The following is a 22,907-nucleotide window of genomic DNA, read 5'->3' as shown; positions in this document are numbered from 1 at the left end:
CAGATGTTTCAGATGGACATACTAAACAGGATCGACCTTAGTCCACCTTAAAATATGTAGCGTTTAACTGACAAAAATACAGTCACACCAATTTAATGTTTGTAAACAAATTTTTACTGATACAGTTAAGAATATTGATACAGCAATGTAAAGCTACCATAATGCACATACCTATGGACTTATGAATCATAATGGGCACTAGATGGATTATAATAAATAGTTGAACACAACATCTGTACACAGAAACATTGCCCAATAATCCATAGAAATGTACATATACCAGTACAACATTTATAATTCCATAAATTTAATTTACGAATGACAAATCCTCCAAAATTAAATTGATATCCTCCATTTGTATGCCTCTCTTTACTTCTATTTTTTGAAATAAACACAAGCAATTACTGAATTTATAAGGAATTATGTACAGGTTCCTAAACAAGAAACTCCATAAAGGCACAATTGTCTATACAACATTTACAAAAAAAGAAATTGTCTGGAGCTGACAAAAAAAGTAAAAATAAAAATGATTGGTCATTATTATAATTTTTATGATTGCACATACAATATGAATGTCAGCATCTGTGCTTTGAAAGGTGATTTGCAACAAAACAAACCCCCTGTAAAGTGTTTTCAGTCTTACAAAGTGACAAGAATTACAAAAAGAGAACAAGAAGAGCTTCCGTGTGGGGTTTTCAGGTGGCAATGACCAGTCTGTCTTCATCATCACTGGATACCTCATTATAGTCATCATTTACCCTTTGCCAGCTGGTCACTGGCGGTGGTCTACGAGGTGCAGGATCACTAGCTCCTTCAACCGGTGACTCCTTAGCACAGTCTGCTCTTCTCTCAGGGGCCGGTGATCGATGCTGCCGCGGGGATTTATCCCTTTCTTGCCTCTCAATGGTCTGTGTGAGCTCTGCTCTGCTGCTAACCCCAGGGCTAGCTCGGCTGCCTGAGGTCACTTCTGGACAGCTGCTGACCTTAAAAGGGCTGGGCGGTGAGGCAGACATGCAGCTCCGTAAATGACCAAGCCAATGTTCACTTTGAGAAGGCTGAGGTCCAGGAGCTTCAGGGCTGCCCTGCCTCTCTGACAGCCCAGGGAGAGGACTAAGGGTGGAGAGAGGACTGAGAGAAGGAATGATGGCCGGCAGGGCGATGTTAACTATCTGCAGACCTGGGACGTGTGTCTGGTGGCCGGTGCTGCTTTGGGAGGTGGGGTTGGCAGTTAACACCTGCAGCCCGAGGGTGGCATTGAGGGTGAGCCCTTGCTGGGGCAGCAGCTGGGTGGATGCCAGGCCTGTGTTGGTGAGCCCCATGAGGTTTAGTGTCTCCAGACCCACTTGTTGTATTGTTTGAGCCTGCAGGCCACTGACCTGCCCTAAGGGGAAGCAGGGCACAACACTACTGATTGGTTCCTGGACCACGAGTGGCTGGGTTTGCAACCTGTCTGGATGGGGTGGAGTGTTGGGCGCTGGTAAAGGGCTTGTGTTTCTGTGAATGACGCTCACTGCCGGGATGGTGAGCTGGACGGGGCCAGCCTGGATCGGTACAAAGGTGGAGTAAGCTGCCAGGCCAGCGGGCACCAGCTGGATTCCCCCAACCGGGACCATGCTGTAAGAGGAGCGAGATGGCTGCTGGGAGTGCAGGGGCAGGTGACTGAACAGGTGCGTCTGGGTCTCTGTTCCTGATGTTTGGGATAGACCCTGTGAGGGAAAGTGCACGAAGCCTTGAGAAGCATAAGAGGAAGTCTGAGTGCTGCGGTTCACGGGTACGCCCGATTCGCTGGTTGCCACAGCAGGAGGTGCAGAGGAGGTTTCCTATGGAAAGAGAGAAAATTCAATATTCAGTCTTATTTCTTGAGGCCCAGAACTTTTTAAGAGGTTAAAGTGAAATGTCATCAACCATCAATCCTTATCAGAATCAACAAGACTATTCACCTTTTTTTCCCCAGAGCATTCACAGAAGCTTTGTGGAAGTGCTTCTCATGCAGGATTCAAAGTAAGGGTATTGATAGGAAAGGAAAGAGGCAGACAGGGATGGGTGGAAAAAGACACAACGAGAATACATGGCTCTCACCTGGACTAGCTTGGAGCCCCTGCTTGGCACCGGGGGACTAGGGGGCACATCAAAGTCAGGGTAGTCGATGGACATCTGCCTGCAAGGAGACACTGGGCTCATCATGTGCACGGACTCTGTGTCTGAGGTGTAGGAGTCTGATGTGGCGGCAACAGGCGGAGGAGAGTAAGGGAGGGGCATTGAGCTGCAGCAGGACCCAGAGATGGATATCTGCTTGCTCAGGGACACGGGGCTCATCATGGGGACGGATTCGGAGTATAATGCGTAGGACTCAGAGGCAGGAGGCCGGGAGAGAGGTAGGGAGACTGAGCAGATGGACATCTTGGCTAGGAGGGCGCTAGGAGGGACTTCAGTCTCTTTGGAAGGGATGTGCTGAGGGCTGGCAGAGACAGAAGGGTTGGTAGACAGTCCAGACTCTGCCTGGCTGTCCTCCTCTTCCTCCTCGTTGTCGTCATTCTCCTCATCATCAGGGCCATCGGAGTCGTCACCATCTGAATCTTGGCGGTCAGCACTGCCCACCTGACTCGGGTCTCCTGTAGATGATAGAATATGTAAGAAGTAAGTCTATTCTTGGTATTCTGCAGAACAAATGAGTCACCAGATCTGATATGAAAATGTGTGTTGCACCACTTTTATTCATTAAAGATCTTCTGTTATCATGTAGGTTTCTTCCACACAGTGAGAAAACCCACCACTAAGAATACAATTGGGTGACGTTTTTTGCTGCTGCAGTGTTTCACACCCCGGACCCCCACACGCCCCTGAGCTCTATCACACGCAGAGGAGGAAAAACAAATATGCTCTTAAGAGACCGGGACACAGAATGCTTTCAGGGAGGTTCTCTCTCTCTCTCTCTTTTTTCTAAAATTAGACACAGCAATTTCCTCTTTCTAAACGCTGTGCATGCCGCCCACACGTGCTTTGAGTTAACAGAGGAAGAAGCTGCATTTAGAATTTCTAATTAGAACATGGCAAAGCTATTGATCGACATAGCAACAGAGCACAAGTGGGGACAATCTGTGTTTTATATCTCATGACACGAACAGGAGAATTATTCAATGAAGGGCGATTGTGTCGTTGGAAACCAAATCAAATGGGGAAGACAAGACATATCTGTATTAAGTAACTTTCTTACTGTAAATAAAACCTTAAATTTAAGCTTTTGAGCACACAGCGATTGATCTGTTTCTTCCTCTTGGCTAAGACCAGTGAAGCACTGTACCTGAGTCCTCGGCATCCTGATCCTCAATGAAACCCTCAGGAACCCCCATCTCCAGGCACTTCTTACTGTGGGCCTTGGATTTCATGTGCTTGGTCAGATTCCCTGCAAGAAGAGAGCCAGTGAGGTTTTTACGGGTGGGTAGAGCTCGAACAATAGCACAGAAGGAGTTTATGTAAGAGTATGCGGTCTTTGGGCAAGCTGTATGTAGAGGGTGAGTAACTGATAAAGACATTTTTAAATGAACGTGGGTTGCTCTGACACCAAGTACTGTTCTGCAGTGTGCCGTGGGTAGGCAAGTTCGATAAAGAGTAGTGAATCATACTGTCTTGGTTTAAGAGATGGTGAAACAACATCTTCAATTTTATAAAAAAGAAGATGTTGAACTGTAGAAGTTCAAGGATATTTAAAATATGAATCGTGGTAAAAACTAAGTGTATGTTCAGATATGAGATTAGTGTCCGTAAATGTTATTAACATGTTAGGTACCTTATTCATCATGGTGTATATGTATTCAGTAACATATAACCACATACAGCGCAGTATGTTAAAAGACAACGCAATTCAATGAATTGTAATGAAACATTACTTTTTGAGAAATCACATAGATGGTTAACCTCTGGATCATTATATGTACTATATTTACATGACCTTCTAGAATGTTTTTTAATGTATTGGTTTTTTTTTATGTTGTAGAATTGATAATGTGAAGGTCCAGACACTTCACTGTATTCAAACAAGTTCAAACTTCCCAGTTGATGGAAAAATGTATTAAAAAAAACATCTCTAACCATGTCATGACATATGTACACAAGTAAACGATCAGTGGCTTTAGATTTGTAGATTCAAACACTCATCAACTACTGAGCACTAACCTTTTGTCTTGAAAGAGAAGTTGCAGTGGACACAGTGGTATGGCCGGACATCTGAGTGGGTGCGGATGTGTTTGCGTAGCATGCTTGGCTTCTTGCAGCGGATCCCACATTCCTCACAGATGTATTTACCGCGTCCACGTCCGCGTACGTAAATATACTCCTCATTAGATTTGTATCTGTGGGGTTGCAATAGAACCATGAAGGACAAATGAGACAAACATAAAACCAAGCATATACGATTTATTTATTGTAATATAATATAAAATAAATTAAACGTTCAGAATCATACCCGCCATCGAATATTTTGACCCTTCTTGGTTCTGTCTTAGATGCCATGTCCTTGTCTGACTCGTTGCTGGCCTGAGTTTCTGGTTGCACTTTACTTCTGCTTTCAACTGATATAGAATTCTGGGTAATTGGCACCTGCAGAGAGAAGAGGTGATTGATGTGTTTATTGATTTCATTTAAGTAAAAAGTCAACAGTATATGAGAAACATAAAAATATCAATTTTTATTAGATCTTACCTTGGGCATGACATCTTTCAGCTTGCCTGAGTAAGACAAGATGTCAGATTTCCCGTTAGTTGTTATGGCTGAAGTGTAGTGTATTTTCTTCGAGTTCTGCTTGGAGTCAAACAGAGACATGACCACCTTGGTGGGTAACCCAAGCAGGTTATGGTTGTTGGGGCTGACAGTCCAGACGGCATAGGCTGAAGTCTTCAGGTCAGTCTGTGGAACATGAAGAGGTTTCCTTTTCATCAGAAAACACCATGTGAAAGTGGTGGCAGTCTTCAAGCTGGGGAAAGACAGGCGGTGACTGTCTCTGGTGTTAACCACAGACACAGATGTGGTCAGTTTCACCTGACCACCGTGGAAGCTGGAGGGCCTAATAGGAGATTTGGCAGGAGTCCATCTCTGTTCCTCAGCTTTCTCTTGGGGTTTCAGAGTGTTATTAGCTGGCATGGAGGTGCCCTGGCTACCAGGTGTATTGTTAAGGGCAGGGCCTACTTCCTCATGAATAACAGTGCTTGTGTCTTTATTTAGCCCAGCACTGTCAGGTGACATGGGCTTAACGTCATCAGTAGCCTGTGAGTCCTTCTCCCCATCTGTTTTAACCTGCGGCAGAGGTGGGGCCTCAGTTTCAATGGGACTGTCCACTGGTTCAGTTGTGCAAACCTGCCTAACAAGAGTTAACTTCCGCTGTCGGGTAACCTCTGACATCTTAGAATTAAGATAATTGACTGATCTGCCGTCAGTAAGACAGGCCACGCCATGCTCATCTTTAGCCCGTTTTTGGTGCTTTTCCATATAGATGTCCAAGCTGTTGGCAGGTGACAGCATTCGTTTACTTGAAGCGGTGGGTTCCTGCTGTGGGCATAGAGTCACTGATGCCAGTTTCTGTGTGCAATGTAAAGACCCAAGAGAAGGTGCTTGTTCCCCAGTTTGGTTATGAGTGCTAACTGTTTGAGTCCTGTCCTTCCTTGTAGTTGGTACAGCATGAGTATCACTCTCTACACTGTGAGTGGATGAGGGGCTATTTTTATTGGACACAGAGGGAGCAGGGTGCATCTGCTCATGAGTGATTAGGATCTGTGGCAATGGTATAACACCCGCTTGGGTCTGATCAAATTGGTCCCTTCGCTGTTGACTTGACGAAACAACAGTATGTTTCTTAATCTCAGAGGCCTGTTGATTGGGTTGACCAACATATACGTTTTGGAGTACGTCTGACGTGCTCAAAATTGGATTAGCAATAGGTATTGTTAAAACTGGCAAGGCTATCTTTGTGCCCTGTGTGCTGGAGAATGAAAATGTTTGGCTTGCTCTCAGAGCGGGACACTGCAGTTGGTATTTGGGCACAAAACTTCTTTCTTTCTTTTCTTCAGTGTCGGCTGGTTTGTTTTGGACATTCTCACGACAAACTAAGATCTGGCTCAGAGGTGGTTGCATCTTTTGGCATATTTGAACCCTTGATGTTTGATGCCAAGGGTGTGGAAGGCCATGGACTTGAGGCTGCTGAGTTGGGCTACCCAAATGAATGCTTTGCACAACCTGCTCATTCTTTTGCAAAGGTGCGTCTCCAGTGTGCAGGATAAAAGGTTGAGCCATGTTGCGCCTATTGGCAATATGAATCTGTTGGGATCTATTCTGAGTTAAAGAGCTAACATTTGTAATGGAAGGTTTATCTAGAGGAATGACAGCTTTCCGAATAGGTTGCTGATTCTCGGGGCTTATCTTTAAAGACATTTGAGGAACTAATGGCCCCCGCCTTCTTTCAATAAGTGGCACCTGGGAAACTTGGGGGATTTGTCCACTTTTTGGCTGGCCAGCAGGGGACAGAGATCTGCTGGGGGAAACGTTGCCACAGTCAAAGGACTTGCTACGGTAGTCGCATGAAATCTCCACAGATGGCTGAGTGCAAGTGATCTGTTCAGATGCAGCACGCCTCATCATACCAGGCACACCAAGGGTGTTGAAGGCTGCTGGCAAACCTTTAGGCTCTGGAACTTTGCTGACACACTCCCCTCTGGAAGGACTCTCTGACCTAGATGGCTCATCTCTGTCAAAAGAGGCTGAGATGCTGGAACAACGAGAAAGACTACTGTCCCTGCTGAGGCTTCGCGAGAGGCTGGACTCAAAACTGGATTCACCTGATGAGTGATCCATCTGAGCAAGACGAATTCTTTTCTTTTTTGGTGGAAGTTTCTCTGCTGGTAACTTTGACAAGCTCTCACTTCTCTGAGGCCAGCTGAACTGATCTGCAGGCTTATCTGATTGCTCAGTAGTCTGTGTTTCATGTTCTCTGTCGGAATCCTCTGTGACCAAAATCTCAGGAACTTGGATGTTATTTTGACGGACCAGACGAGACTGATGGACAGGAGTAGAGTTGTCGCCAACTGCTGCTACTGTGCCATCAGTACATTGTTCCTTCCTTTCTTTTCCATAGTCAGCATTCTTGGGTTGGGACATTTTTTCATGGTAGCTGTCAGCTGAGATATTTACTATTGCATCAGTTTTGAGTTTGTTGAGGGGATCCTTGTCTAAAATATCAACAGGAGAAGCCCTGTCAAAAGATTCAGTTTCAAATGAATTGGGTCTGCTGAGAGAGTTGGTGTGTCTGATGACTGAAGTGCCACTGCCTTGCCTTTGCAAGTCTCCTTTAGGAGGGGTGCTGATCTGGGTCTCTCGTATTGGTGAGAGTCTGGAATCTGAAGTATTAATACCTCTGGCTAATAGCTGAATCTGAGGTAGCTTTGACTGATTGTTTTTTGGCTGTACATCTACTATTACAGCATGCTGAGAAAAAGTCTGACTTGCCAAAGCTGTCGGTAGCTCAAAACTAACTGAACAAGGTGGATTGGTGTCAGTTGGAGATTGATCATCCTCATCTCCAACACTTTTCATTTTCCTTCTCTTCCTAATTGATGTCTGCTGATCAAGTATTCCTGAGCCAATAGTTGATCTAGGGACTATGGGCTGCGTTATGTTAACGTGAAAAACATCTTGATCAGTTTCTTTGACTGCGATTGGCTTGTTTTTTGGACCATGAAGCTCAGAGCAATAGAATTTCTTGTGAGTTTCAAAATTTTCTAACTTTCTGTACCGATTACGACAAGTTTCACACTCATACATCGTGCCTTTGTTCTGCTGAGGCTTTCTGTTTCTATCCTGACTGTGCTCAAAAGATCTGCTTCTTTGCATCAGCTCTGTGGAACTGCTTGGACCATGATAGCCCTCATCCATGGAGCGAACAGTAGGGAGGCCATGCCCCTCACTTGTGGTAAAGTCTTCCACTGCTTTTTGTCTGACTAAGGTACGAGAATGTATTGCTGGATTTGGGGTTGATGGGGCTGATGAAAACACATCATCATTATACAAACTCATTTTGTCATCAAATGACTGACAAATTCGCAGAGGGTGGGGGAGGGGGGCAACATTAAGAGGAAGGGCAGAGTGTCCTGGTGTTGTAGGCATAGAGTTACTTCTTGTTATTGGTAAACAATCCATTGGTGGGTATTGAGAAGGTACAGAGAGAAGAAATACTGGCTTTGATTTATCTGTAGGAGTGAATGGGGACTTGGGGATGTCGGAGCTGGAACTTGACCTTCTTCCTATTGGTTTAAGATCAAATTGAAAGGAGTCTTTGAATATGTATGATTTAGGAGAGTCTATGCTCCCTCTCCTTGAGAGAGATGTCCTCCTGGGCTTTACACTGTCCAGCTGCTTGTTGTCAACTACTGCTTCATTATCAGATATCAACTTTGAAATCCTTTCTTCCAGAGAGAGTGCTTTGGCTTCTAATGGTGGACGCATCTGTCCTTCTGTGGCTCGTTGCTTTTGCTCAGATGCTACATGCATTACTGTTGCAACCACAGGAGGGACATTGGGAAGGGTATTCTTTGCAATGTCAATATCCGGTGGAGTTATCTTAACAAATGGGCTGGGTGGACTCATTGCCTGGTCAGCACTTTCAGAACGTGAGAAGTAGCCGGAATCTGTACTTCCCAAACTCCGAGGGCTTAGTAGACACTTGACCTGCTGCTGTTGAGAAAAGTCTGTTGCTTGTTGCCTCTGAAGCTGAGCGTGTCCACCTAACAGTGGAGACTTGCACTGTTGGTCTTCATCTTCACTAACAGTATCTAGTGAGGGATTTGTACCATCCACTTCTTTAAGAGACGACAGGACTGTGATGCTTGATCTCATATTAGCCGTCTGGAACTCTCGTTGCCGTTGTGCAGCTGCTTGCTCAGGTGCTGCACATGTAACTCTTGGGCTATCTGCCCTTAGAGGGGAGACATTAACTGGGTATACAACAACTTTTGGAAGTGCCGCTGTCACTTTGGGCTCATGCGCCCTCTGACCTGGAGCTGGTTTAATTGACTCAAACACAGCTAATGAGTCGGCTTCCCCTTGGCTTGCTTGGGTTGTACCTACACTCTGTAAACTATTTTCAGACAAAGCTGCCACGCTACTCTGTGATGAGTCAGGGTCCAGGTCTGCAGTGCTACCATCCTCATCACTGTCACCACTCTCCTCGGCCTCTGAATGTGTTCCTAGGGCTTTGTCCGATTCTTGAGAGAGTGAGCCCCCTCCAGATTCAGAGCGTGCAATGAGACCCAGTTTTATAGCATGAGCATGTGATTTCTTATGCTTGTACAAGTTGCTCTTGGTTTTGAATGAGAAGCCACAAGTAACACAGGGGTATGGTCTTTCTCCTGTGTGAGACCTGATGTGTTTGAGCAGCACGCTGGGTTTTGCACATGCCCGCTTGCAGTATTCACAAACGTACTTCCCAGGCTTCTTAGACTTTTGGTCCTTTGAAGCCTGATCGCTACCAAAATTCATTACAGAGGTCATCTGAACTTGGTTGCTGCAAGGTGTAACTGGGACCTGAATGGTGCTAGGAACACTGGCTGAGAGGGACTGGCATGTGTGCACAACTGGTGGTTGGCTTTGTGGCAAAGCATTGGAGCCTGAGGGAATAGGTGCATGGGTTATAGTTGATGGTCCAGTATTAAAGCTCATGTGCAAGCTAGGCTTTTCTGGCATAAAATGTGGTGTAGCAAGTGGAGAGGACTGCATGGGGGTACCCTGTGTTGATGTCTGCACATTTCCCTGTAGTGGTGCTGCAATGCCAATGAAGTTGCCTTGCTTGTCAATATAATAAGTCTGCATATGGGAAGATTGGTTGTGGAGACCAATATTGACAGCTGGCATTGTTGTTAATTCGCAGCTAGATTGAGCATTAAGGGTGGAAGCTGTTTTTCCGATGGCTGCGACCTGTGAGGAGTTTTTCCTCTCGGCCAGTGTACTAAAGTCAGGCTCCATGGCCTTAAGTAGAACATCAAGTGAAGCACTGCTGTGGTAAGGATCTCCCTCAAAGCTGGGTTCTCTGCTCTTGCTCTCTTTAGACTGAGACACTTTAATCAATGAGCCCTCCTCGCCAGCAGTGGGCTCAAGTGATGGTGGCCTAGAAGTCGTTTCTTCCTGCTTCAGCCTTTCAGCGTCGGTGGAAGGTGACCCCTTGTGAGGGGATGGTGCAACTGGTTGGGCATATTGTGGGTCTCCTTTCCCACTGGGTGATGTTGAAGGATTGTGGGAAGGACGGTTGGAGGAGGGGCGACAAATAGAAGGTGTAGTTTCCTTGGACGCTGCTCTCTGGAGTGTAGTTTCAGATGTTTTCAACTGAAGGGGCTTCTTCACCGGTGATTTCGGAATTTTCTCAAGCCGATTCTCTGCAACAACCTTTTTCCTCTTCAGGCCTTTTATGTTATCTGCATTTCTCCGACTGCTTTCAGATATCCCTATGGGAGAAGGAAACAGAAAAGCACAGTTGGTACAACAACACCATCTTTCTCCAAACTTTCCCCAACACTCCACCATATGGGCAGAGTGAGCTCAAAAGTCCCCTCTGAGAAAATTAATTCTATTTCATTCATTAAATTATTGAAATGAAGAACATTTCATTGGCTCATGAAACTAATGGCAGTTAATAAAACCCTAGAGAGTGTAGATAATTCTTGCATATTATATTAAATTGAGGGATCAGAATTTCTTTTCATTTAGTTATTTGGTTTAAAAGTAATGCTTATTTTCAAATTGGTAAATAAGTGGAGAAGTGAGATCGCACCAAAACCCAAAGCTTTGGCACTTGTGTTTTTCTGACTAGTCAATTACATAACTGTCATTTAAACATCAGTGATATTCAATTTTCATTCCTAATTTGATTCATTACAGTTTAGCACGTGAAAGAAAACAATGGTTGCAGTTTATTTCCCAGATAATGAATAAACAACATTTGATTTTATCTGCCATTCATGTGTAATTTCTATACTGCTTTCTCACCTTTTTCTTCATACATTACATATCTTTGTTAGACCAAAAAACAAAAGGTATTAATTAAATTACTACAGTATTTGCCTCCTATTAGACTACCTTCATTTTACTCCTCACTTACTTGAATATTTTTAATAAGAATTCTCCTCCATGTAAACTGTGCCACCTCTGGTGACCATTAGAGGTTTACACTGCTGATCTTTCAGACTGAATCAAAACTAATATTTATGTTTGAGGGCTTTGTTATAGAGCCATGCAGTCATACTGGAAACCAGCGAAGAGCAAACAATTATGGAGCAAAACAATTACATCATTGATGTTTAACATGCATAACTGTTATATAAAGCAAGAACTTGTACTCAACAGTCAACACTGAAGTGTTTTAACTCAAAAGATACAGAGCATAACCTTTAACATTCAGTTTCTGAAAAGCTTTCACTAAAGCGTAACCCTTTTATATTAATTCATTGTTTTTATCCATAACTTCTTTTGTTGAAATTGGATGGGGAAATTTCATTTTTATAATTTAAACAAATCAGCCATACTTGTATTTAATTTCCTGTGTGAGTAATACCACAGAGGCCCACGCTTCATAACATAAGACCGTCGACAAACAGAGGCTTGGGTGATCAGAAAATGCAAGTGCTTTCAAAACTGCATTCCAATAATAAAGCAGCACTGTTTTTAAAAGGGCACACCCATACCATGCAGTCCCATAATTTGTCGAGCGGTGATTCAGCCGTGTGTTTTTTAGGACATGTTGCATAAGATTAGCAGTGCCCTGTCACAGTTTCCTGGCCTGTGTAGGTATTTCCCAAGATGAGGTCACGGTTCCTTCAAGGTCTCTAGTATAATTAGATTGAGGAACGCCTTGTCTTTACATAAGTTAATCCATTCTCCACACAAACATGCAAACATTTCAAAGCTGCACACAACCAATGTGACACGCTCTCAAAGCAAACCCTGTGATCTTAAATAACTTGCCAGAAACCCATTTGTATCAACTGCTACTGAAAGACATGGGAAAAGGATTAGTTCTTGCTACCCACGACTAGGACAAGTCTGCTGAAGAGATTCTATGACTTCACAACAACTTTTCCATCATAAAAAAAAAAGTACTTTGCAAACAAACAACATTTGTCACTGTCTGTCATCAACTGTAACTCAGAAAATGTTAAGGCTTATCGTCGGAAAAAATAATATTTCAACCGATCAGCCAATTCTGTCGGTTCTCATGTCATTTTCTTTCCCTCTCTATTTATTCGATAACCGTGTGAAGTTTATGATTTTTATATACGATAAAGACAGTGGCTGAATGATCCACGTGTGAAAGAGCTTCTGACAGAATTAAGGTAATTTTAAAGGTGGTTGTCAAAGGGATTAATGCTTGACTGGCCGGCACAGACATCAGTACCTGCTGTACATTGAGAGGGGGATTGAGATATTCTTATTTGGACTCTTTCTATTTAGTGTCTCCACCTAATCTCAATCACAGTGGATGATTCGATCAAAGCTTGCATGTCCCGCAAATAAGATGGGTGTTTTTTAAAAAGGACAATGCCATGGTGTTGAGTTAAGCTCGGCTTAAACAGATACCTTGAAGCCGCTTCGGCTCAAACAAACTGGCTTTTCTATTTGAATGCAGTTACACAACGACCCACTTAAAAGAAGAAAATGTTCCTCACGTGTTGTTATAATGTCATTGCTGTAGTATTCTCTTTATGCAAAGATTGCTGTGTATATACTGTTTCTCAATATTATAAAATACAAAGGGATAAAAAAAAAATTCTGGATAAAGATTGCTTTCTGTGAAGCAAAACATTTAACTGTAGCGGTATCATTTAACTTTCTGCAGCATTTTTTAGTCAAAAATAGAATTATGACAGGTCACTGTTAAATATTCACTCTGGAATGGAGAAGCCAAATAAACTTATATATTGCAAATAGTGTCATTAAATTACAACCAAATAAAAAGAAAAACTATACTGCAAAGATAAACAGACCATATACTGCGTACTTTATGCACCACTAATAAAAAAAACACTTTACATTCCAGACCAGTGAATTAATTATTTTGAGCTTTTAGTGAAAAACCCAAAGCAGGTGATTTATAGATTTTGAACCAGCATATGTTGAACACGAAAACAAAACAACAAAAACAAACTTTCTTAAATGAATGTCATTATTTAGTTCTCATTCAAAGTCTTGATAAAACACCTCTTACCTTTCTGTGAGCCTTTGGGGTCTTTAAGCTCTTTCTGTGCCTCTTCGATTTTATCTGCAAGACAAGAACAGAAACATTTTCAGCACAAATGCACGCGGACTCTCGCTCCACAGAGAAAGGCAGTGCAGAATGTAACTAATGGAGACTGGGGATGCTTCCCACACGGCTGTAGCAGGACGAAGGTCTTTCAAATGAAAAACAGATATTCTTCCATAGCTGAGAGAGAGAGAGAGAGAGAGAGAGAGAGAGAGAGAGAGAGAGAGAGAGAGAGAGAGAGAGAGAACAAACTATTCCATTATGGAAACTACTGTAATTATGAAGGGGGGCAAGCCCTGTGTGCACACACAATAACACAACCATGCAAGCACACCCACTTACAGCGTTGAGTATGTATGATGCACGGGTTAAGTTTGCAAACAAGTCAATGTGGTGGGTTCGTTCTCATAATCACAGAGCGAGCCCTAACCCACGGACCAATTTGCATATTTAAATACCATTGACACCCCTCTGGGAAGTTCTTCTACGTCAAAATCATCACCCACAATCCAGCAGGTGAGGGACCTGTTTCTGTACAACCATATGGATGTGTGGGAGGTGATGCGGTATTAAGTTTGTGTTACTTTAATCAATATTAATTACATACGCTGGCTCGTGGCGTGTAATGTGGCGTGAATGGCTTATACACAGTGGAATAGAGGGGATCACTACTACAGGCTGTGGGAGTGTGGACATCGCGAGTGTGCAAGTGCATGTCCAAGGCTCATTTGTTTCAGTCTTTAATAGAAAAATATATATCTTTTTAGTTAAAACAACAGGCAGAGTTGTGACTGTTACAAATACCTCGGTTATAAAAATAATATTTCAGTGCAAACTTTTGTTTTAACGGTTTGTCTTTTTATTATTTGAGGGAAATCTGGTGCACCATTGTTGTATTTTCTTCCTATTTTTATCTTGACTTTCTATTATGTGAAACATATTCTGGGACGTGCATTTCTGCGAGACAGAGCAAAGTGTGACTGTGCAAAATCCCAAAAGCTACGTGTAAATTAGTTTAAACCAACCTGCTTTTTTGTGTTAATGAGGGAAAAACAAAAACGGTGAGCATTCGGTAACTAGATGAAAAAAAACGAAAAACTCCGTAGCTCCTGTGCCCTGTGCATGTTATTACTGTGTGAGACGAATCCTCGAAGACCAATGCTAAAAAAATTGCCCTAGATTGCACAGAGGGTGAAAAAGGATGTTCTTCTGTGGTTCCCAAAAATCGCAGTGCTATGCCGGGAACACTCGGAGGAGGGGGGTTGGACACAAGCGGGCCACAGAAGAGGTCAGTGGATTATGTCATCATATATGTGTGTGTGTGTGTGTGTGTGTGTGTGTGTGTGTGTGTGTGTGTGTGTGTGTGTGTGTGTGTGTGTGTGTGTGTGTGTGTGTGTGTGTGTTACTATAGACACACCCTTCTCCATCTCTCTCTCTGTATCCAAGGCACACGCCACAGATTACATAATGCGTCCCCACCCCGCAAAACAAAGGCACCCTGCCAGCAGAAACACGGCAACCGAGGCTCATGAGGAGAGAGGGCAGAGTGTTTGTGTGTGTCTTTGACAGAGAGGTATGTGTTTGTGTGTTTTGATCTATTTACATATGAATGACCATGTGAACGCCCTCCTACAAAAAGGAATCAGGTAGGTTGTGTTTTTCCTGGCGGCGACGCAGAGAGGACCCAGTAGCTTCCCTCGTGGGTTGCCTAAGCTCGACCTCACAGCTTCCTCAAGCAAACGCCTGTTATTGCAAAACCAATTTCGGATAATAAATGCTTATTTTAGTGGTTAGAAGACTTGGAGTTTTGTTTTTTTTGCGAGCATTTTAGCATGCTTCTTTGTTTGCTCAGCCTGATACATATGTCTCGCATTAGACCGCACTGGCAAACGGAGGCGCAAATGATTACTGCCCAACAAAAATCTTATTAGTGGTTGTGTATGGTAGGAGACCATACAGTGTAAGCCACTAAAGATCGGATTGCATTTCTTACATAACTAGCCACAGAGAAGACCCCTGGTGCTGAATGACACTGATGAAGTGAAGATCTGGAGCATGGAAAAGAACAGGAAACACCCAAATCAGTGGAAAGGGACGAGGCAGTGTTGGCCTCCAAAAAATATTCCATGCGCAGCGCCCGAGTTATTAAGACAGCAGGGAATGATTACAGGGTCGCTCATATTTCCCTCATTATGGCTGTTGGGGTTGCCGAGGTGGTCTGGGTGACATTGCACTACATATTTCACTGTGAGGCTTTGAGACTGTCATCATGCCGTCTCATAATCTGTGTAATTGTCCTGTAACCACGGGAAAACAATAGGAGGAATGTACACACATGTCTCCAGTGATGAAAAGCAGAGCACATTGATGAAAACATCGAACTCGTAATCTGAGGGGAAACACAGATTGAGGGTTCCAAACACATAAAAAAAAGACCCGCTTAATAATATTAATAACTAAACTGTGTGATATCAAACAAAACAGAAAAATATGAACAATACTGTGCTTTACATTCTACAGATAAGCTTGATCCAACCAATACATGTCGTGAACATTCACCAAGAATCTGCAAAGCACATTGACGGGTTTAAGTGGGCTGTAAGCAAAAAATTAATTTGTGAAGCATCTGACTGTCTTTCATAATTCAGTAGAAGACGAGTCAATACACTTGAACATGTGGCTGTGATGTTACATCTTCATCTACAGCTGACACATCTTGTTGAGCCATCTTTCCTTCCTTTATCTACCCACTGAACTCCCTAATAACTCTCATAACGCAGCGCTGTTAGAGTCCTACAAATGTGGGACCGGTATGGCCGATTACATCTGAAATGCAGATCGAGGTTTGTCGGTCTCAAAGTGTCAGACTTGTGATCTTTGATCTGAGCAACGTGACGTCTTATGGATATGCGAGGATCGGGCTGCGAGGGGCCGCAGCGGGAGGGTATGTCAATTAAGCAGCAGTTTGTGGGCGAGGGAGTCGGCCTCCTCGCTGGTCGCTGTCAAGACAACCACGAATCTTTGATGCAACAACCCCCCCAGCATCTCCTCCTCTCTCTGCGCTGTCGAATGGGAAATGTGATTACTTGCGCCCGGAGGAGGCCAGAGTGACGTCGACGCACAGGAAACGTGCACGCTTTTGGATCCGGAAGCCCACCTGATGTTAATTCACAAACCGTCAGCTGTGGCCTGGGGGGGGCGCACAGTGGGAGGGGAAGCCCATCTCAAGTCCATTAAGGCGTCTGACAGACAATTATCAGTGAAGACGTGGTCGCGGATACAAACACATGCTAATGAGCTGGAGCGCCGACTCGCCTCTAAATGGAAAATGGACCCAATAAACCGAACTTCTGTGCCGAACTAGACCGCTGCCTGTCTGATGAATAACAATATTACATTACAGCAAAGTCGCCACCCCCACCCACCCGGAGCAGCCCAGGCACAACTGCACCGGATCCCCCCCCGATAGCCCCCTTCTGCCTGTTGGCCGACAAATAACCAGCAGGCTCCACACAGCCTCCGACCCCCCCCCTCTATCACTGCCAGCCTGCAACACATCCGTATTTTGCTCGACAGCCTGCCCTGCTGGGCCTCCACATGCCAAATGGCGGCCATCAACGCAGCTTTTCACAGAGTCCATATGCACGGTGTTCACGTCTTTCAGATGGACCCGACGGCTTGGCTCCAGCTCTCCCTGCTAGCATCAAAGATATATATTTCAGGGCGGGGGGAGGTTGTTTTGGAAAACATGGCATCTGTGAGGGTTTTGGTGTCATCAGTATGCGTGACACAACACCAGTCTACCAGCAACAAGCCAGAGCAATGCCAACACTGCCACAAATCACTTTATCTCACCATTTAAAAATATTTGAAGACAAACGGCAGTGTAAAAAGGTCGTGTGCCTGTTAGTGTGGAGCAAGCTGTCAATTAAACACACAACATACACCGATAGCAGGTTGATGTCTGGGTGCACCGCCAGCTGGATGCTGCACAGGGTGGCAAAGCAAACAAATGCAGTGTTTGGAGGGGAAGAGGGAGAGGAGGAGGAGGAGGAGGAGGAGGAGGAGGAGATGCCTCAGCAGGCTCAAGATGACGAGATGGGAGTCGGCAGCTGCCCCCTTCTTCCCCGTCACTGTGCGGGAGGGTGGATGGAGATGGAGATTATGTAACTGGAGCACCTCCACTAGCACGTCGTGCACATCCCGGCCGAGTGCAAACACACACACGTCAAACACGCACACGTCTCAAAATGTTTTCTGATATTGTGTAGCTCAGCAGATAATAGATAGTAGATATAAATGTTAATAGCAGCCCCCTAAAAATGTTGTTTAAGACCTTAAAATGAATCTGCAACAATTCTGACATGGAAAAAAATGCAATGCTATTGTTGGTTTTATATTATAATAAGTTGTATAACTGTTGCTAAGGCAAAACATAAAGTATGAAGGCAAGAATTTATTTTCTAGCCCAAATAATGAATTAATCCAATATTTGGCATCATTTAATCATTATAAAAAAATAGGACAGAACAGGTAGTCAGACAATTAATTGCTGTTGGTGGAGCTGAAAACTCAACATTAGAGCAGACACGATTCGTCAGATAATTGTTCACTAAATCAACAGAAAATTAATCTGCAACAGTTTTGTTGTTGATTAATGGTAAAAGTTATTTATCATCCAAAAATCTGCTGCTTCCAACCTCTCCAATGTAAAGAATTATTGCTGTACTTTGTCTTAAATTACAGTAAACGGAGGTTTTGAACCGTTGTTCTGACAAAACAGGCGTTCTGAAGATATCATGTTGAGCTCTGGGAACTTGTGATGGGCATTTTATAGATACAATCTATTAATTATAGTATAGTACTAAAGGCTTCTTCTGTATAATTACATCAGTATCACTCCCTGAAAGAAAATGCAAAACAGGCTTCATAAGACAATAACTCTATTCTTAAACCTCTCCCTCTTATAATGATGACAACAACAGCTGGGCGATGCGTGAGCTTGGCAGAATTCACTGTCACCTTTCAAAGGATGTGTGTTGATCTTATCTCAGCTTTTTTCTCCTTTCCTGCGGCCTGCGGAGGAGACGCAGCGTTTCTGCAGCTCTCAGCAGCTGACCCATGCAATAAGCGGCCATAAGGGTCACAGTCAGCATCTGACACATTCTTTATCGTCACGGACACGCCCGCACAGAGAGAGACGGCCTTGAGGGAGACAAACCGGTCTGAAAGCAGAGCCCAGACTGAGAGACTCACAAGCGCTACAGGAAGTGCTCCCAGACGATGATGCGCAGCAGAGGAATCCCCCCCACCAACGTCCATACCGAGAGTGTCCCATTACCCTGCAGTCCATCATCATCAGCTGGCTTAGAGGGGAGCACAAAGTGACTTCCCTCCCTCTCCCGCCTCACATTAGCCGGACCGAGAGCAGGAGTGGCTCGCTCTATCAAATGTAATCGACACGAAAATGGACAGAGATAGAGAAGATGAAAGACGGAGACCAAGGAGACGGGTGTAGAGGCAAAGATGGAGCTGGAAATCAAGGCTCGAGACAACAGAAATGTGCTCATAGTGGTGCTAAACCAAGGGGATTTTCATAATCAATTAGTTGTTGAACTCTGTGTTCGTGTTATATTGGTATAAATCGTATTTACGAAGAAAAGCGAGTATGAAAACATTTCACACGAGCCTCCTGGTTGTAACTTTCTGACAGCAATAATATCTCCAACAGCAAAATGGCTTCACACGGGTTTGTTTGTAGCTGGTTACAATTCTTAATAAACAGATTCCAGATATTTCAGCCAAAAAAGGAGTTAATTTAGGATATTTAAATGAAGTAACTAAAAGGTTAGGAAAGTATTTTATCAGGAAAAATATTTCAAGTTTCTCCAATGTGAAGATTTTTTAACGGTTTCTTGTTGTTGTAAATTGAATATATTAGAGTTTTGGATGAAAAAGAATCCACCACATTTGAAAACATCATCTTGGACAGTTTTAGATAAAGGGTTACAAAATAATTAATAATTTCTTTACGTCCAATGAGATGTATTTTAACGTCTTTCTTTTGTCTGATCAACAGTCCACAGAAAACTACATATTCAGCTTGAGAGACTGAAACTAGCAAATATTTAGCATATTTGCTTGATAAGTGACTTGAAACAATGAATCAATTATCAAAATAGCTGTCAAATTTGGTCCTGCACTGGCAGGCTTTAAGGACTCTTCTTGGTCGTTGGAGGAGTGAGACAAAGCTTGTTTTTGATGAATTATTCATTATCATTGAAGGACATTTACTCTTTTGAATCTTTAATTTCAAAGATTAATAATTTACCAAGGGATGTTTTATGACGTCTGGTCTCGTTTACATATATAAACAGAGAAAGATAACAGAATGAAAATATTCCTATACTTTTGTTTATCGTTATGGAAAACTTCAGACCGTTTCTGATTTGAATACAACATTTTAAACTGTATTTTATAAACCTGTTCTTTTGGAGCTCCTTCTGCTCAGACAACATTTAACAATTAAGAAAAATGAAAAAACATTTATGAAAACATAATTATATTAAGGTGAGGTACACACAGGTATTGCATCTGCACAAGAAACAATTATTTTAACGTGATACCCGTCCTTCAATACAGATAAAGAGCAACAAGGTAACAGGAGGAGGAAGAGGAGGGTTTGGTATGTCTGAAAAACAAGCCTAAAACAAAGCATTCAAGCACATCCAGCTCTCTCTGCAGCCTGGAGATCAGCTGCTGACTGCTGAGCATCCAGGTGGAGGGAGGGAGGGAGGCAGCGGTCGAGCCTCCCTCAACTGGTGGAGATGTTAAATGAGAATGACGGAGCCAGAGGCAGGTATGAGTTAAAAAACACACCGCCTTAACTAGAGCTTCAGGCGGGCAACATCAATAATGCATGTCTATAAAAAAAGAGGAAGAAATGCTGATCTTGTACACAAACAAGGTGTTCAGCTATAAGCAGAAATGTGGCTTTACTTGTTCCTGTTGCCCGTCCCGTTTTCTCAAATAAAAACAACAATTATTAGAGGACAAGTACTCGTTACTCCTTCACTCGTAATACTTCGAGACGAGGCTGCGAACGTGCAGCAAACAAATGAAATATTTATCTCACACTCGCGTACACACACACACACACACAGACAAAGACAGTGGTTTGGTATCTGCACAGCGCTGCTGCCCCCGCAGGAAACTGTAGGTGGAAGAAGCAGCAGACTGGAGGCCACTGATTATTGGGACTGCGTGGGCACCCTTGTGAAAAATTGATATAACGAGAACTCCGCTGGGTGGGTAGAAAAGTGTACGTGTGTCTGTGTGTAAGGAAGGGGTGTGAATGGTGCAGGCGGGGAGGAACGTGAATATTACCCCTTTTTTACTCTTTTCAGTCCACACCCATACACACACACACACACACAAACACTTAAACCCCCCCCAAAAAAAAAATCTGCCCGCACCGAAATAGACAAGAAAGAGCCAGTCTCCAAACACAATGCAGCGAGAAAGCGCCAAGGAACACTAAATAATGAGTTCCTTCCCTCGCAGTCCCAAATCATGGAAGGTGTACAGTCTGTTTTATTCAGAATGTAGTGAAATAAAATCACAAACTGAAGAATCTGCAACTACTGTCATTGTCATAATCTCATAATCTCTAATAGTCTTTTATCAATTCATTATTTAACCTGCTATCTTCTTACAAATTACCGGGGTAATTTTTTATGATAATTCAAAGAAATACAGGAAGTGTAAAAAAAATAAAATCACTCTTAGGTTAAACTTGTTATAATTACTCGAAATATGCATTATGAATGATATCGAGCCAAAAGGGTTAGGATATACTGATTTAGTCAACACGGGGTCAGAAAAGGTAAAATTGCTTCACATAATTTCCCAGAATCCAAAGTGACTTCTTCTATGTGTTTTTTTTTTTATCTGATTAAGCGGTCCAGAAACCCAAGGACGTTCAGTGAACTAGCATTTTAAACAGAGCTAAGTGGTATTCAGATCCTTTACTTAAGTATAAGTACACATGCCACATACCGCAAAATACTCCACTACATGATAAAGTTTTGCATTAAAAATGTAATGTTAGCTAAAGTAAAAATACTCAATAGTTCTGGTGAGGGTTATGCTATTATATTATATTATCAGAATGTCATTACTGATGGGTTAATGTTTAAGTAGCATTTTACAGTCATTTTATATTTTTTGATATAGGGCTGTAACCAATGAGTATTGTCACTATATAATTATATGTAGATTGTTTTTTTCATCAATTCAATATTTCTTTGGTTTGTAAGACATCAGAAAATAATGAAAAATGCCCCAAATGATTCAATTGACTGTAATTGAATACCAAAAAAGCCGCTTATTTTAACATTTAAAGATATACGACTTATCAAAATAGATGAAATGTAGTGGGGTGGATGTATAAAGTAGAGGATGATGAAACTTCCCAAGTGAAGTAAAGTACTACTGCTTACTGTTTCAGATAAGATGTGAAACGACGTCATTGAAATTCAGCAGCGAGTCCCTCGACTGTACACAAACGCCTACTTCTTTCTTTCTGTCTTTGCAGAGGCAAAATAAAAAGGAAGTAAAACAAGCTGCATGTCAAACTTCATCCAGTCAGCGTCTCGAGTTCCCCCTCTGGGTTGTGAGGTGCTGTGACACAGAACTAACCGAGCTCAGCGACTGACGGCCGGTGTGTGAACGGGCCTCATGGGACAGGAAGCACGTTTCGTTTTTATTTCAGAGCGAAAGACTCATTTTGCACACATACACTAAGCTCCGTGTGTCAGCTGAAGAATATTAAGGAGAAAAAGTCGGTCTCAACAATTTTACCACCCAATTTTACTTTTAATATACTTATTTATGTTTTATGTTTCTTGACTGTAATGACTTGGATACTCTATGAAACTCGCTAAATACTACTTCATTCATGTTTATTTGGCTGTTTTAAAAAAAAAATTATAAATAAGATTTGTTCTACAGTTCTATGACAACTGGATAATTCTATTTGCTGAGGAAAACATTGGGATACTGTTAAAAGCTCCAGAACACTGAATGGACATCGATGTTGATTTGCCAGCTACTTCTTTCCAAGGTCAAGAAGGACTTTCAATCTCCATCAGAGTGATTAGCTTTGGAGTTCGACCAACAAACTAGCAATTTTAAAGGAATAGTTTGACATTTTGGGAAACTTTCAAGTGGGAGTTAGAAGAAAAATATTGACACCGCTCTCATATGTACAGATAATGTGGAGCGACTTAACTTAGCATAAAGACTGGAAACAGGTGGAAAAAGCTAGCATGACTCCGTCTAAAGGTAGGAAAACACACAGTCTGCCAGCAGCTTTAAAGCTCAGTAATTACCATGTTAAATCTTGTTTGTTTGTAGGGCGATTTCTTTGGCGGGAGCAGTTGCCAAGCAACCAGCAGAGACTCGAGGAAGTAACTAGTCCCAATGAGGACACTTTGTTTTTTAACAGATTAAAGTAACAGGACATAACACGTTAATTAGTGAGTTTAGGAGGTGCTGATTTTTATACCTCTAGACAGCGCCAGGCTAGTTGTTTCTATCTCTTTCCAGTCTTTATGCTAAGCTAAGCTAATCACTG

General features: G+C 42.8%; 1 protein-coding gene across 6 annotated transcripts in view; it reads right to left on the bottom strand.

The window, feature by feature from the left end:
• Nucleotides 1-103: 103 nt before the first annotated feature.
• hivep1 (HIVEP zinc finger 1) overlaps nucleotides 104-22,907 on the bottom strand; it is a 67,598-nt gene continuing 44,794 nt past the window's right edge. For all 6 annotated transcript variants that reach the window (XM_054605808.1, XM_054605813.1, XM_054605809.1 and 3 more), the window contains 7 exons: nucleotides 13,235-13,288; nucleotides 4,699-10,478; nucleotides 4,463-4,596; nucleotides 4,174-4,349; nucleotides 3,302-3,403; nucleotides 2,080-2,612; nucleotides 104-1,820 (listed from right to left, as the gene is read on the bottom strand). In XM_054605808.1, the coding sequence (XP_054461783.1) occupies nucleotides 696-1,820; nucleotides 2,080-2,612; nucleotides 3,302-3,403; nucleotides 4,174-4,349; nucleotides 4,463-4,596; nucleotides 4,699-10,478; nucleotides 13,235-13,288 (7,904 nt within the window). In that variant the 3' untranslated portion in view covers nucleotides 104-695. The remainder of the gene's footprint in view (nucleotides 1,821-2,079; nucleotides 2,613-3,301; nucleotides 3,404-4,173; nucleotides 4,350-4,462; nucleotides 4,597-4,698; nucleotides 10,479-13,234; nucleotides 13,289-22,907) is intronic.

The sequence above is a fragment of the Anoplopoma fimbria genome, chromosome 10 (genome assembly GCF_027596085.1).
Source record: "Anoplopoma fimbria isolate UVic2021 breed Golden Eagle Sablefish chromosome 10, Afim_UVic_2022, whole genome shotgun sequence".
NCBI lineage: Eukaryota > Metazoa > Chordata > Actinopteri > Perciformes > Anoplopomatidae > Anoplopoma > Anoplopoma fimbria.
The sequence above is the reverse complement of the archived record's forward strand: the minus strand, read 5'-3'. Positions and strand labels throughout refer to the sequence as shown.